General features: G+C 30.2%; 5 protein-coding genes across 5 annotated transcripts in view; 4 read left to right on the top strand and 1 right to left on the bottom strand.

The window, feature by feature from the left end:
• Positions 1-17538, top strand: part of LOC111680147 (anoctamin-2) — a 181412-nt gene that overhangs the window by 54840 nt on the left and 109034 nt on the right. The window lies entirely within an intron of this gene.
• LOC111680125 (vitellogenin-1-like) lies at positions 584-1905 on the top strand. The gene is made up of 3 exons (XM_023441746.2): positions 584-821; positions 886-1142; positions 1205-1905. The coding sequence occupies exons 1-3, from the start codon at positions 599-601 to the stop codon at positions 1871-1873; spliced, it is 1149 nt and encodes a 382-aa protein (XP_023297514.2). The 5' UTR covers positions 584-598; the 3' UTR covers positions 1874-1905.
• Positions 3324-13143, top strand: LOC111680137. The gene is made up of 7 exons (XM_046947087.1): positions 3324-3596; positions 3666-3922; positions 3993-4653; positions 6046-6077; positions 9941-10187; positions 11839-12098; positions 12168-13143. The coding sequence occupies exons 1-7, from the start codon at positions 3362-3364 to the stop codon at positions 12861-12863; spliced, it is 2388 nt and encodes a 795-aa protein (XP_046803043.1). The 5' UTR covers positions 3324-3361; the 3' UTR covers positions 12864-13143.
• Positions 4706-6311, bottom strand: LOC111680136 (vitellogenin-1-like). The gene is made up of 3 exons (XM_023441759.2): positions 6042-6311; positions 5730-5986; positions 4706-5534 (listed from the first exon to the last, which is right to left on the bottom strand). Exons 1-3 carry the CDS (start codon positions 6277-6279, stop codon positions 4863-4865), a joined length of 1167 nt encoding a protein of 388 aa, XP_023297527.2. The 5' UTR covers positions 6280-6311; the 3' UTR covers positions 4706-4862.
• On the top strand, positions 15218-16767 carry LOC111680116 (vitellogenin-3-like). Its single transcript, XM_023441738.2, has 3 exons — positions 15218-15452; positions 15561-15820; positions 15880-16767. Exons 1-3 carry the CDS (start codon positions 15218-15220, stop codon positions 16558-16560), a joined length of 1176 nt encoding a protein of 391 aa, XP_023297506.2. The 3' UTR covers positions 16561-16767.

Genomic DNA, 17538 nt, shown 5'->3' with positions numbered 1-17538 from the left:
CATATATAACAGCTTTCAACAACATTCATGGAGACGCGGATTCAGGTTACCGCATGAATATCGTTCTTGGAGGCTGATCACCGCCTATAGCAGAAATAGAGAAGAAACTGCCTCGAAAAACAAGAGCTTTGGCACAACTGAGATCGGGATGGAGCAACAGGCTCAACGCCTACTAGTTCCACGTAGACCTTGCCGTCCCCAATATATGCCCAGCATACGTATAGATGGTTATATTATATTTGTAAAATGCTCCTTAAAGTCTCGCTCGGTAAATGAAATAAGTTGAATTTTTTTATCGTGACTAACTTAATTCCAAAGATGTTAGCAACAAACAAATTTTAAACAAAGTATATTCTAACAAATAAAAAAAAAGCAAACAACCATACAAAACAGTATTATTTAACTAAAATAAATAAATAAATAAATAATAAAACATATGTTCAGACTTCATTTGTTTAATTAATAAATATTGAATAAAAGTTAACGTTATTACCAAATTATAACGAAAATTAATATAATTTTGGATAAGGTCTTCTTAATATATAAGGCCATTGAAAAGCCATACTGCTGATCAATCAAGTTTTTTACTTAATTAAAGATGAAGTTCTTTTCCACACTCATTTTGTGGATGTTAATCCACAGTAATATTATTTTGGCAAAAGCATCTATTGGAATTTCGGATACCATTAATAATGTTGTATCAACGGTTGATCAAGAAATTTCTAATTTAATATCAATACCAGAAGATTTACTAACAATGCCTCTTGAAAATTTATTTGGCATGGCCGAGACGACTACATTTGAGACCATTAGTATGTTATGTAAGTTCAGCAACTTGTCAATTAAAATAAAAAAAAAAACATTAAAAATGATTTTTTATCAAAGGTGCTTTATTGGTGCAAACTAATACCACCCAACCTCTGATAACACCCGATTTCGCTGCAATGAGTTTTCGTTTGCATACCGCTTGTAATGAAAAGAGTTTTCCTTTAAATCAAGCCGAAGAAATTTTGCAAAGTCCATATTTTGATGTCAACAAAAAATTGGCAATTTTTGTTACCGGCTGGATCTCAAGTTCAGAAGCGGATTATGTGTTCAATATGGCCAAGGCTTTTTTATGTAGAGGGGATTATAATTTCTTGGTAAATTTTTATGAAAGCTCTGCAGAACATTCTATATAAATTGTTTCTAATATAACTTACAGGCCCTAAATTCCTCCGATTCTGTACAAACTTTATATACATGGTCTGCTTATAATACTGAAGAAGTTGGCCGACATGTTGCAAAGGCTTTGGCAAAACTAACTGAAGAAGTACCTCCAGAAAATATACATTTAATTGGTCACAGCTTAGGTGCCCACATTGTGGGCTACGCTAGTCGTTATTTTACCAATTATACTGGTTTAACTATCTCACGAGTCACTGGTTTAGATCCAGCTAAACCATGTTTTGATGGCTCAAAACGTTTAGGTGGCTTACAGAGAGGCGATGCAAAATTCGTTGATATTATACACACTAATCCCGGAGTTTTGGGTAAAGAAAATCCCGTAGGTAATGCTGACTTCTATGCTCAAGGTTTAGAACCTATCAAGCCAGGTTGCATAATATTTGGTTGTTCCCATTTTCGTGCATTTGAATATTTTACTGAATCTGCTTACCCTGGTAATGAGCAGAACTTCATGGGTATTAGTTGCACTTCATTGATGGATTTGGAGAGCGGTTTTTGTAATGGTCCTGCATATCCAATGGGTTTTGCTGTTCCTTTCAATTTGACGGGTAATTTCTTTTTGACCGTCAATGCTGAACAACCTTTTGGACAGAATAATGGCGGTCGGCCTGCCGTGCCAAATGAATGTGAGAACTTGTGCAACTGAGAAAAAAGTTTTTAAATAAAAAATTTGTCATTTAAACCTGAATAAATATTTAGAATTATTCAATTCATAATATTTAATAAAATTTAGATGTTTTACTTTACCATTTTATAAACATTTTTTATGAATCGATTCTTTCATTATTTATTAGGACATTATTGACTGACTTTTACAATATGTGGTTTGTTGGGTAGACTAGACTATAGACTAGACTATAGACTAGACTATAGACTAGACTATAAACCAGACTATAGACTAGACTATATACTAGACTATAGACTATACTATAGACTAGACTATAGACTAGACTATAGACTATACTATAGACTAGACTATAGACTAGACTATAGACTAGACTATAGACTAGACTATAGACTAGACTATAGACTAGACTATAGACTAGACTATAGACTAGACTATAGACTAGACTATAGACTAGACTATAGACTAAACTATAGACTAGACTATAGACTAAACTATAGACTAGACTCTAGACTATACTATAGACTAGCCTATAGACTAGCCTATAGACTAAACTATAGACTAGACTATAGACTAATCTATAGACTAGACTACAGACAAACCCAGCAAAAAAAGTGTGGAAAAAGATGTAGAATTTTCAACACAACTAGTAACCCGAAGTGCTTCAAATTCAGGTGAAAGACCTATGAATTTTACATTAGCGTGTCATTGGAGGGATGTTGTTCCCTTTTGACAGCTTTGAACTACATCTAATCTTATCTTTAGAATCCAAATTCTTTTACTGAAACTCTTATCTAAATTTCATTGGTTTTCATTAAAATTTGAAGTACTTCGAATATGTTGTTTGTAGTGACTTTTCTACATCTTTTTTCTCATTTTTAACTATGTTTTCATTAGCAAAGATATTTTTTGTTTATAACAGCGAAAAGTATGCAATCGCATTTTTAGATGTGATTAAGATATCGTTTGTAAAGTATGACATCATTTATTTTTTGCTGGAAAGATAACAAGAAGTTTTATCGGACAAGATAACATTTTTATAAGTTGAAAGCTAAAGAATGACGTTATTTGTGTAATCTGGAAATAATTCCATAGGATAATGTGATCACCTGAATTACAAAGGAAAAATATTGCAATCTAAGGCAATATTTATCTTAATTGAAAAAATCACTATGCAACCGGCAGTTATAAGCTGATTTAAGATATATGTATATATATTAGAACAGAAGCAATTTTAAATTTAATTGGGGTTTTTCTTTTTAATTTGGCTTACACATTTTCTTATCGCTATTCTTCATAGAATGACATTCATAAATTAAACTGAGAGATAATTACAATTCAATCGTTTGTTTGCGAAACAATCTTATTACTTAATTTCACCCTAAGACATAAATTGCAAAATCTTATTTATGACTTTTCTTTACTATATAAAGCCAACGGTAAGAGATTTCAAACAGTTATAGTTCAAATCGGTTAAGTCAAACTTTCAACTTGAGTTTCGAATTTAAAATGAAGTTATTATATATTCTAGCAGTTTTGTGGTTTTCGTTACACAAGAATAATGCTCAAAGTGGTAATCCCTTTTCTCCATCAAATTTTTTCGATTCAATTGGTACTATTATTGGCGGACTTGGTGAAGAAATTCCACAAATAATACCAACTCCACAGGAATTGTTCAATCAGTCGTTAAATATATTAGTAGGTTTACCCGAGAAAGCCGTATTCCAGACCATTAATCGTTTGTGTAAGTTGATTGTTGAGTTATATACTAATTTAGATCCTAAGAAATTGTTTTTGTGTTTATACTTTTAAGGTTCTGTTTATTTGGCATCTGGCACTATTAATCCTAAAATAACACCCAATATGGATTTAATAACTTTACGTTTGCGTACACCCTGTAAAGAGACGAGTTTTTCTCTAACCCAAGCTGAGGATATTTTAGAAAGTCCTGACTTTGATATTAATAAAAAAGTAGCTTTGTTTGTACATGGTTGGAGGGCTAGTACGGATAATGATTATATTAACGATATGGCAAATGCCTTTCATTGCAGAGGAGATTATAATTTTTTGGTAAATTATTTATTTTTAAAACATTTTAAAGGTGAAGAGAAATTTTAAGAATTGTTTACTAATATTTAAGGCCTTAAACACCTCAGAAGCTATAAGTACCCTATACACCTGGTCTGCTTACAACACTGAAGAAGTTGGTCGCCAAACGGCTAAAGCTCTGGCGAAACTTATTGAAAAAGTACCAGTTGAAAATATACACATAATTGGCCATAGTTTAGGTGCTCATATTGTAGGCTATACTGGCCGTTATTTTACCTATGAGACGGGTTTAAATTTGACACGTATTACGGCTTTAGATCCCGCCAATCCCTGTTTCAATGAGGGCGAATCTTTATCAGGCATACAACGTGGTGATGCCGATTTTATCGACGTTATTCATACAAATCCTGGTGTATTGGGTAAATTGGATCCTGTTGGTGATGCTGACTTTTATGCTGGAGGCTTGGCTCCTATTAAGCCAGGTTGCTTCGTTTTTTCTTGTTCTCATGGTCGTGCTGTTCAATTTTTCACTGAATCCGTCTATCCTGGTAATGAGCGAAACTTTTTGGGTGTTCGTTGCACCTCATTGTCTAAATTGAATGATGGCTTTTGTCCTGGTTCTGAATTTCCAATGGGTTTAGATGTTCCTCTTGACTTAAAAGGTAATTACTTTTTGTCTGTTAATGCTGATAAACCCTATGGTCAAAATAATAACGGTCGTCCGGCTGTACCAAGCCAATGTTTGGATTTGTGCAAATAGGGAGTGGAATTTCATTTGTTTTTTCTATATTATTTTATTAAATATGCATATTAAATAAAATTTAAAAATATTATACATTGCAAATTAATAACTATTGAGAATCTTTTTAAATTTAAAACAAATTTTATGAAATTGCGATGGATACAAAATTATGAACAATTTTCTTTTTAAACTGTCTTTTAAAAAACTTTGAATACTTTATTATTCTTCACAAAAACCACATTGACTTAATATTAAATCACTATTATAACTAGCATTCTCGCCATATGGAACCTCAGAATTAACCCTCAACACATAAGTACCCTTCCCATTAAGGGGCACTTCTATGCCCATGAACACTGTAGATGCTTTGCATTGACCTCTTTCAGCTTTTCTTAAAGTACTGCAACGTGTAGCTAAAAAATCCAACTCATGACCAGGATATACCGATTCGGCATAATATTTCCAAGCTCTGGTATGTGAACAACCAAATGCCCTGCAACCGGGTTTAATCGGAGCAAAACCCTGTACATAAAAATCTATATCACCTAAAGGATCACGTTTACCCAAAGCTCCAGGATTAGTGTGTATGACATCGACAAAATTGGCATCACCTTTTTGCAGACCAGCTAAAGATTGACCCTCACCAAAGCAGGGATTGGCTGGATCTAAACCGGTAATACGTTGAATTTTTTCTCCAGTCTCCTCTTCAAAGTAACGTGCTGCAAAGCCGGCTATATGGGCACCTAAACTAAAGCCTATTAAATGAATATTTTCAGCAGGTACTTCTTTATAGAGTTGTACCAGACCTTGGGCTACTATGCGGCCTACGGCTTCGGTGTTAAAAGCGGACCAGGTGTATAAAGTGTCTATGAAATAAGACGCATTTAAGGCCTGTAAAAGAAACTTATATTAGTTTTATTATTTTTAAATAAAGTTTTTTCATTTGTCCATTTCACAATCGAAGTCGTATCGTTATAGCGTTGTATGTCATAAAATTTTTTCAAATAATTTTCTTTTAAACAAACAACAAATCAACTACGATACAACCATAAAACACCGATTGTGAATTGAACAATTAATACATACCAAAAAATTATAACCTCCCCGACAATTATAGGCCTTAGACATATGTAATATACTATCAGATTCTATGGTAGAAGTCCAACCACTTATAAATAAAACTACAGGTTTATTAACATCAAATTCATCGATATCTAAAATTTGTCCCGCCTGCTCTATGGGATAACTGAGACTACTGCAAGGTGTACGCAATTGAAAATACATTTGTTGAATATCAGGTGTAATCATGGGATTAATATTACCGGAAGATAAATATAATGAACCTATAAATATATTAAATATAAAAATAAAATTACAAAAATTTAAATTTTTACTTACATAGCTCATGTATTGTACGAAATACCGCCACTTCGGGTAAACCAAATAATACTTGTCTAGAACCTCTTAATAGATCTCTGGGTGAGAATATTCCCTGAACCACCTGACTTCCTATGCCGGTAACAACAGATCGTGCGGAATCTATTAAATGGGCTGGATTGAATAGAAAACGAGATTCTTGACACAATTGAAATGGTATTAGACAGAACATTGTTAATAAAATATATACGGATCTCATACTAGAGTCTTTTTAAATGAATTTTCGAAGAAGATTTGTGTCTTTATTTGTTTAAATTTAATCAAATACTAAAAGTTAATGTAATTAATATTTGAATTTTTTCAAAAAGTTATTAACTTTTTTTCTTTAGCGTTTAAAATATTTAGAGAAAAAAAGCTTAAATTGAAATAAAAACTATTTTGTATTAAAAGTTAAATTTGTACAACGTTGTCAAATCTTTATTTCGGACTAGGTGCCAGTAAGACATAATGTCATTGGAATCTGATATTTAACAAACACAAAAAATATATGAAAATATGTTTCAATTATTAAAATAATTGTATGAAGCAAGTTTTACACCAATAACCAAAATGATGATATCAATTACGAAATATTTTTTCCAAATAACGAATTAATCAGAATAATTAATATCAATGATTAATTCATTAATTGTATAAATTAAATATTTAATATAAATAGAATTTATTTTTTATTAATTTATTAATCAAGTAAATTGAACTGTTTGGTAGAGAATTGTTTACAAATTAATTAAAAAGGTGATTAAAACAATCAAATTATTAATCGATTACACACTCGTTAAATTGAAAATACATTCTTTTTCAATCAATTACAAAATTAATTGAATCAATTACAAATTTAATCAAAATTGTACACTTAGGTTTCAAACAACGAGGTAATAAAGACAAATAAAAATTTGTTTAAAGACAAATTAAAGAAAGAGAAAACATTTTGATTGAAAATAAACTACTAATAATTTTTTTTTGTGAATTGATTGATATTTCAGTTTAAACTTTTGTCAAGGGAGACAGTTACATTTAAGGTGTTGGACTAGGCTTAAGGACATAAGTTTGTGTGAACTCATAATATCAAATAGCTTATCCGTAGAGACCCCTGAGGTAGCTTAATGGTTAAGCAATTTTGATTCGATAACCACACATTGAGAAAATTTTGTTGGAAATGTCTTAATAGTAAAATAGTAGAAAAGTCTTTTATGAATATCGCGTCAAAAATAAATCTCTCTGTTTTGCATCTGTCAGACACTTGCGACATACCTGCTAGACATGATAATTTAAAAGATTCATATAATTAATAATGTGTTAGATTTTTAACTCCTAAATGATTTGCATGAAATAAAATAATTAATTCTAACTTTAGCGTTTTTTTTTGTTCCGATGTGAGGGTTTTTTGAAAAATGTTTGTAAAAAAATATTGTGACATAAACAAAAGACTAAATTAACTATATTATATTAATAGAGCGACTAAAATATGACCTATTAAATCTCTCAAAATATTACTGGTTTTTTTCACATAATAATAACGATGACAATTTACAAGGTGGTGGATTCTTGTCGAAAAAAGGTCATTTTATATTAGAAACATGAATTATAATATAACCAAGCTTCTCAGTCTAATATTTACAGTATTGATGAAAACTTGAAAATTTCAAAATAAAACTTGTCCCGACAGTTTACTCATCTTTTTGGTTAATTTAGAATTAAAAGTATTTTTTAAGAAATAAAGCTATTTCAAAACTTTTTATGCTTATATTTTGAACTATACTGTATACATATGTTAATTAATTTATTAAAAAATTTCAAAGAAGAGTAAAAGACGTAGAATTTACTCCATGGAAGTACTGAAAAAGATCTGAAGAAGTGGTGATTTTAACACAGGCTTGTCATGAAGGGGTGTTCTTTTTATTTGATTCTAAATTCACTACATCTGAAGTCATTCTCAGAAAGTAATATTTATTTTCTTTTTTTTTTTTTTTGGAAGTTATTAGGAAGTGAAATTGTAATAATATAGAATACAATTATTTTGACTTAAATAAATAATTTACGTCCATTTATCAAATTCCATTTACGTCCATTTATCAAACTCCAAAATAAAATTGGTTTAATTCAAAAAGTTTCAGAACAAAAAATAATAAAAAAAAAAATTGATTCATTTTGCTTCTTTGTACGTCAGTAAACATCACTTCCACAGAAGGTGAAATACATCACTTAATGCTAATTTTGAAATTGTGATAAATGTTATTCTTTTGGAAGTACATACTTCTTTTAAGTTTTGCTGGGATATGATGCTGCATGTTATTATTGTTATACTATTGTCAAAGTTAATAATTAAATCAGGGATGGAAGAGTCATATTTTAATCTATTTATTCAGTTATTGTTTTTTACGCTTTTATTTATAATTAGGTAAATACATTTCTTTTGGAAATGGTCATAAATTTTTGTTCATATCTCAGTTATTTTTGTGCCGATTTTGCTAAATTCGAAAGCATGTCTTACTAAAATATTAAAGATTCGGATTTCGAAGACATCTGGGTTCTTCTAAAAACTGATTTCAACAATCTTATTGACTACGCTTAATATTAGGATTTAAAATATGTTTAATTTAAGGAATTGAAAAACTGTGTTGTTATCAGAAACAGAATGACCAACTTCTATTTACCCTCAAATTTCAACCAGCGGTTGACAATTTTGATCTCATTTCAATATCGGGCATGGTCAACCACACTACCCTACACTTGTATGGAAAAATGACAATTATTTTAAATACTAAACAATTTAATCTTTTTATTGCATTAATTTCTAAATATTTTAACAATTTGTTGACAAAATATGTGATTTTCTGAAAGAGGGGGCATAATATGGGCCTATCCTCATAAGTTTTGTTACAGGCATTTACGTTATCTTTAAAGTTATTTATGCAGAATTTTATCGTGATATCCCGATCCATAATAATCGGCAATAGAATTTTTGAACATATACAGCAACATTTAATATAATTATAACCTTAAAACCCCTATTCGTGAGATACGATTGAATTTTCAATGGGATTCGTCCTTGGGTCAAAAAAATTGTCAAATTGTATATAATAGTTTCGCAATCTGTAGCATGCATAAGATTCACATAGACACACAGACACTTAGCCGATTAGTATACTTCAAGGTGTATGTAGGACCAATGTTCTTAAATGTTACAAAAACATCATACTCTCGCAACTGTAGTGGTGTAGGGTATAAATACGCAAAGCTACTTTAAGTTTAATTTTAAAATGGGCCAAATCAAATGCCAAACATTTTTTTAATATTTAAGTTAAAAATTTAAACATTTCTGACATCAATTTCGAAAAATCGTTTTCTCACTTATTATCTTTTTTCCTTATTTGTATATTTTGTATGAAAAATTTTCAGTTCGATCACGTTTAACTTGTTAGTACTAAAACTTTAAATATAACTTTTTTAGCTGGTCACCTTAAACATTTCGTGAACATAAAGAGAACATATTACTGAACATATTAAACAATACATAAAATTACAACTAAAATGTGAACATTTCAACTTATAGAACTCTTTGTGTTTTTTTTTTTTTTTGTCAAAAAATTTCCTACATCCAATCAATTACTGTAAATGTTTTTTTTTTGTTTTCAATTATATTTCCAATATTCCCTATTATATATATAAATCTACATTCCAGACACTTATGTATATGGACATATATTTTTTTTTACTTTTTTTTGCAACTTGTATAAAATATAAATGAACCAAATTAAAACATTTCAGTTTTAGGATAAAACACAAGACGACAACAAGTTTAATTTTTTTTCATTATTTATTAGGATCTTTGTGTTATTTTTTTCTTTTTGTGATAGTGTTTTTTTTATGACAATATGAAATCATTTTTGTTTTTAAGTGTTTTAATTTTCCTAAATACCTTCAATTCTATTGAAGGTATTGACTTGGGTTTGAAAAATATTGTGAGTTCGGCGAAAGATGTTACTGCTGGTGTGGCTAAAGATTTAACAAATAAATTGCCCACGGCAAAGGGTCTTTTTGAGACAAGCAAACAAATGGTTGCCGGTTATCCATTTGAGTTTGTATCGACTTCAATTAATAAAATGTGTAAGTATGAGTAGAATGTATAAATAAAAATTTTAAAATTTATTTAATATTTTATTAATAATTTTATTTTATAAAGAATGTTTTAGTTAAGTTTACTTTTAATTAAAACATGTGCTTTTCTAACCTCAATATTATAAACGAATTTTTTAGGTTAGGTTAGGGTTAAAATTGTTTAAAATATCTTAGTTTAACACAATACTTTGGCTTTTTTAAACTTCACTAGCATTTTAGTTTTTATTTTAATAAACAATTTTCAATTATAAAGTTTTCTTTCTAAATTTCCTTTTATTAACTTTGCAAGTATTAGTCTTGGATCACAAATTGAGGTTAAGTTAAATTATGCTTAATTTTCTTAATTCTTTGAAAGAGATTAAAAACGGTTATTAAATGTCTTTTTTACTCTCTCAGTTCGTACATCGTTTTGTAAAAAAGTTTGAAATTTAAAAGAGTGGAAAGAGAAATATATAAATTTGCTGAAATACGAAATTCGTTTTGATTTATGATTCGTAAAGGGAGAAGTAACAGTTAATTTGCGTTTATGATAGGTAGATAGACGAAAATGGAGACAGGGGAAAAATATCATCAAGAAATATAAAAACAAATTAAAGAGTAGGGAGTTAAAGAGAGTTAAAAAATATCAAGAGAAAATCTTAATAAAACTTAATAAAACAGACTAGTCTATTGCTCTGGGAATCATGGTTTTGTTCATGGACTTGTCTAGCTAATAGATTAGAATATGAAATAGTTTTTGGACTACTTTGTAACTAGCTAATAAACTAATATATTGGAAGTCTTTTGAAATGTCGTTAGACCAGTCCACGGTATAAACTTCTCTATTGATTGAGTTATGGTCGGCCTATTGTCTTTCGTTGAAATTGCAAATTGATTAGGCTATAGTGTACTTAATATTCTGTAGACTTTTTCTACTGACTGTTGTCTTAAGTCCATAGGTTCATCTATAGAATAGTTCAAAGACTAATACCAGACTAGTCTATGGACAAGATCATACAATAGTCTGTACATCAGTCTTCAGATTAGTACATAGTCTATACAGTAATCGTGGTACTATCATTGACTGGTTTCTAGGGCGATCTATAAGGGGTCTATGAAGTAGTATATGGAATAATCCAATATAACTAATATGAGTCTATAAACTAGTCTATAAAGCAATATATAGTCCTTGTATACAGACCAGTCTATTGACTTGTCTTTGACTAGTTTAATGACTGTTGAATGGACTTGCTTACGAACTAGATCTTAGATTAGTCTATTGGTTATTTGTTAGACTATATAGCGTGTAGATTATTCAATGGATTAGTCTATTGACTTACCTATGACTAGTTTACCGGATTGGTCTAAAGGTTAGATTATATATAGTTGATGGGTTAACCACTGCGTAGTCTATTAACTAGTCTAGTGGTAGGCTACTGACTAGTGCATGGATTATATGTATCAATCTATGTATTAGTCTAAATATAAGACTATATTCTAGACTATCTGTTGCTAGCCAATTGGCCTTTCTGTTGACTAGTCTATTGACTGGTCTGTGGTCTAGTCTATAATTCAGTCATTTGTTGGGTTAGCAATAACGCTTTTTTGAGAAAACATTATCAAACTGAAAAAAACACAAATCTATAATTTATAACTGCAGGTTCCTCTGCCCTATCATCGCAAGCTGTAACTCCGAAATATTTGCCCGACATCAATAAAATGCACTTCCAATTGAGAACAGCTTGTAATCGTTACAATTATCCTCTACTAAAGGCAAATGATATGTGGACTAGTAAGGAATTTAATCCTAAAAATAAGGTAGTATTATTAGTCACCGGTTGGACAACCTCGGTAGATGATGATGAAACCATTGCCCTCTTCGCTAAGGCCTATAGTTGTCGTGGTGGTGTAAACTTTGTGGTAAGTGAGATAAGTTTTTGTTTAGTTCTATAAACAACTAAAATCATTATATATGTATAACAATTAAAGGCTCTCGATGCTGCCGGTTTCATTGAGACTCTTTACTCGTGGTCGGCTTTTAACACCGAAGCCTTGGGCATGCATATTGCTGATGGCTTGAAGCAGTTAGCTGAGATAGTACCTGTAGAGAATATACATTTAATAGGTCATAGTTTGGGTGCTCATATAGTGGGTGCTGCTGGTCGTCATTTTGAATTGAAAACCAAAAAGACCATACCACGTATTACCGGCTTAGATCCTGCCAAGCCATGCTTTAATGAAGGTGAAGCTTTGTCGGGTTTGCTAAGAGGTGATGCTGATTTTATAGATATTATACACACCAATTCTGGCGTTTTGGGTAAACGTGATCCTTTGGGTGATATTGATTTCTATCCCGGTGGCTTAGATCCTTTACCACCCGGCTGTGTGGGTATATCTTGTGCTCATGCCAGAGCTTGGGTCTACTATGCTGAAACTATTTATCCTGGTAACGAGAAAAATTTCATGGGTACCCGTTGCAGCTCTCTAACACGTTTGCGTGAGGGTAAATGCCCCGGCAAGGAGGTGCCTATGGGTTATGCTGTGCCCACCGATGCTAAGGGTAACTATTTTATGGAAGTACGTGCTAATGCTCCTTACGGCATGAACGGCAATAAACATGATCTATTGAAATATGAGAAATGTGGTGCCTGTGAGGAGACTGAGAAAAAGACTAGATCTGAATAATTAAATTTACTTGGACGTTATTTTTCCCCCTCCTAGGAGGCAATTTTTGATTGATTGTATTTCATGATTATTTATTTTTTTGTGTTTGTCTAAAAATGTTAATGTGTGTTTTTTTTAATTATTTTTATTGTTCTAAAATCGAAATTATGTGTATACTTTTTTGAGGATTTAAATTATGATTAAATTGATAAACTTTAAACTTGTTTGTGATTTGAAATAAAAACTATTTTATGTCTTGTGTTAATTTATAAAAACTAAAAAAACACTTAATTGTTTTAATTACTGGTGGCTAGGGTAAGACAATTATTAATGTTTGAGGTCTTTATATGAGAGATTTTGGTTTTCGTTTAACGATCTTCATTCACTTTTAGAAAATATTAAATGATCATCACATATTCTTATAGATTTACTAAATTTTTTCTGAAATGATCACAAATTTTTAAAAGCTATTTTAAGCAAAACAAAAATAATGACTAATGTCTATTATTTAAAGATCTAAGGTCAATTTTACATATTAATTATAAAAGTAAATTTTCTCAAAAATATAAATGATCGTATGGCATTACATGCTATGATCCAAAATTTTGTTTACCGATCGCGACATATTTCTATGTCATGTTCACATAAGTACTTACAGTGTTATTCATTATTGCTTCCAATCTTCATAAAAATCATTAAGAAATATTATTTTAAATTCATTATCATTATTTTTTTCGCTTAGTTGCTAAAATATGAATTCTAAGAAATTTTCAAATGTTAAACAAATTTGTTTTTGAATCTTAAACAAAAAAATCTTTAAACAAATTTCGCTTTAAAATGGTCTTCCCCAACTAAAATTCTTATCAACTGATTTAAACCAAACATTTTTTATTTATATATAAAGTCACTAAAGACATTTAGAGATTAAAATATATTTTAATAAAGGGTTATAATCTGTTTTTTTATTAATTCTCTAATAAACAATAATTGTTTGTACATATGTAGTTGAATAAATAGATTAATTTATATTCATAAAACGTTTTTATTTATTTATTAATATATTATGTACTCTACACACCAAAGTTGAAATATTTTGTTATATATAATTTAAAGTTTATGTTCGATTAATTAAAAAAATGTTGGACCTACGTACAGACCAATGCAAACTTTAAAGTCCATATTATAATCTACCGAAATTGGTTCTATAGAGCAAAGTAAATTATTATTTAATTGAAATTATAACAAATTTGTTTTAGGGTTTGTGCATAGTCTGCTAATATCAATTGTATTAAATAAATTAAGATATTTATGAATTGTGAGTCAAATTGCCGGTTGCATTAAAACACAATAATAAATATTATAGCTGACAAAAATAAAAATAAACTGAGAATCACATACTTCCTATTGGAAATTCATTAAACGTAAAAAGCGTTGGGAGGCACAACTATTTGTAAAACAATGAACGCCAGAAATACCTAAGTGACATTTGTTAGATTTTTTGTTAATATTTATGAAAATCTATTTTCTTTATTTAAATGACAATAAGTAGCACTAGAACAGAAATTGAACTGAACTAGAACTGAACACGAACTGAACTAGAACTGAACTAGAACTGAACTAGAACTGAACTAGAACTGAACACGAACTGAACTAGAACTAGAACTGAACTAGAACTGAACTAGAACTGAACTAGAACTGAACTAGAACTGAACTAGAACTGAACTAGAACTGAACTAGAACTGAACTAGAACTGAACTAGAACTGAACTAGAACTGAACTAGAACTGAACTAGAACTGAACTAGAACTGAACTAGAACTGAACTAGAACTGAACTAGAACTGAACTAGAACTGAACTAGAACTGAACTAAAACTGAACTAGAACTGGACTAGAACTATCTAGAATATAACTGTAATAGAACTATTAACTATCACTAATTGTTAAAAAACTTTCATAACATTGAAAAATTTATTTTTTTTTGCAATTTGTTAATAAAATATTAATATGCCAATTTATGTAAATACATAAAGTATTATATATGTATATAGGCTTCTTTCCCATAATCTTTAATTTAAATAAAGCTCTAATATATACGTATATACTTTATATATATTTAGTATGACAACTGAGTACTACTCGTATTCGCTTGTATTGTAATAATTTTTATTCGATTCCCATATATGACTGATAAACAGACAGACATGATGTTTTGTTTAAAGTCGCCTGTATAAAATATTTATTTTAACAAATTTTATATTTCAGTTTTAGATCAAAACTCAAGGTAGTCGGTCAGTTTAACACCAAAAAAAAAACGAAATCTTTTGTGAACTTTTTTCTTACAATTGAAACTATTTAATTATAAGTGTTATTATCAACATGAAATCTAAAAGTTCTATTATAAAAGTTTTAATTTTGATATGCTTCTTAAGTGTTATTAATGGTGCTGATTTTGGTTTTAAAAATGTTTTCAAATCAACGGTAGATGTAACATCGGGCGTTGCAAAAGATGTAGCCAATAAATTGCCTACACCAAAAGGTCTTTTCGAGACCAGTAAACAAGTGATAGCTGGCTATCCATTTGAGTTTGTATCGACTTCTGTAAATAAAATATGTAAGTGAAAATTTATGAAAATTTAATTATAGTGAATTTTATAGGAAAAATTCATCAGTTAAAATTGAGATCTGTTATAAATCTCATTATATGAAAATATTCTTTTAGGCTCTTCCGCTTTAGCGTCACAGACCATAACTCCCAAATTTTCACCCGACATTAACAAAATGCAATTTCAACTAAGAACGGCCTGTGATAGATACAGTTTTCCATTATTGAGAGCCAATGATATGTGGACAAGTCCACATTTTGATCCAAATAAAAAAGTTGTTATCTTAGCAACAGGATGGACCACTACCGTTAATGAAACCGATACAATTGATGTATTCGCCAAAGCCTATAATTGTAGAGGAGATGTTAATTTTGTGGTGAGTAAGAAGGTAATCTAAGTAATCAGTTTAGTTACTTGAAAAATATATTATTTCAGGCCGTTGATGCTGCTAGTTTTGTGGATACTTTGTACACTTGGTCTGCCTTTAATACCGAAGATTTGGGCATGAATATTGCTGAGGGTCTTAAACAATTAATTAAAATTGTACCAGTACAAAATATACATTTGATAGGTCACAGTTTGGGTGCACATATAATGGGTTCTGCAGGTCGTAATTTCCAATTGATGACTGGCATGTCTATACCCCGTATAACTGGCTTGGATCCCGCCAAACCCTGTTTTAATGAGGGTGAAACACTTTCGGGTCTATTGAGAGGTGATGCTGATTTTATCGATGTTATCCATAGTAATCCTGGTGTTTTGGGTAAACGTGATCCTATGGGTGATATAGATTTCTATCCTGGTGGTTTGGATCCTTTACCCACCGGTTGTCTTAGTGTCGTTTGTGCTCATGCCCGAGCTTGGGAATATTTTGCTGAGACTGTATATCCGGGCAATGAATTTAATTTCATAGGAGCTCGCTGCAGCTCTTTAACACGCTTGCGCGAGGGTAAATGCCCTAGTAAAGAGGTGCCTATGGGTTATGCCGTACCCTTTGATGTTAAGGGTAACTATTTCTTGGAGGTCAATGGTGAAGCCCCATATGGCAGGAATGGCAACAAACATCGTTCATTGAATTTTGCTGAATGTGGCAACTGTGAGGAGAAGAAGAATTAGTTAACTTATGAGATTATTTCTTAAGAAACTGTTAGCTTTTATGTTTAACTTTGTTAATATTTTTTCCAACATTTTATTAACATTTAATAATTGTTATTAGATTTTATGTGTGCATTTTTTAATACCAGTTATGTTAAGTAATAACATTATGTATTATGTAGGTTTTCTTACAAAAAAAATCTATTATTAAAAGTTATTAAAATTTAATTATCTTTTATTTCTGTGGGTATTTATTTTAGTGTAATTTTCATAACTTGTAAATGAGTAGTGTAGGGTATAAAACTATAAAAATTAAACTATAAAATTTAATTATTACATTAAGTATGTTGCAAGTATTGAAATAAGTTTTTGTGCAATGTGGGCTTAAAGAACTTTTATTACATTTTTACTAGCAGTTCAAGTTAAAGCAGACGGACAGACGGACAGACAGACAATTTATAAATGACCCTCAAAATGTTTAATGTTTTCAACAGTCTCAACACAATACAGCGAATGAAACATATTTTTTTGTGTTTTCAGCTTGAAGAAGATTTAAGAACTTAAAAATAAAGTCTGACTTAAATAGCGGAAACAATTGTTGTTTCTGTTGCAAGAGTGTCTTTTTTATTGAATGCATGTGGCTTTTGCAAGTTTTTTTTTATTTTTTCATTTTTCCACTATTGTGTGTAAATGTTAAACCATAAGTTTAACCTGTTGATGACTAAACAAGAAGAGACATTCAGAACGACAAATAATGAGTTGAAAATTACCCATAAAATAAATTCCAGGCAGCTGAACAAAGTGTCATTTACAAAAAAAAAAAAATGCATTACATTTACTGCATTTTTAGTTTGCGCTAGAATTTGGAAGCGGCCATGACGAATTGTAATAGGGATTTATTTGATTTTGTAAAAAGTAAAATTTTAATTTCAACGTTTTACTCTTAAACCTATAAATTGTATGAATCTAATCATCTGAAGCAAAGAGCTTTGTTAAGAG

This window comes from Lucilia cuprina, chromosome 3 (assembly GCF_022045245.1).
Source record: "Lucilia cuprina isolate Lc7/37 chromosome 3, ASM2204524v1, whole genome shotgun sequence".
NCBI classification, from domain to species: domain Eukaryota; kingdom Metazoa; phylum Arthropoda; class Insecta; order Diptera; family Calliphoridae; genus Lucilia; species Lucilia cuprina.
This window is presented reverse-complemented; position numbering and strand designations above follow the sequence as displayed.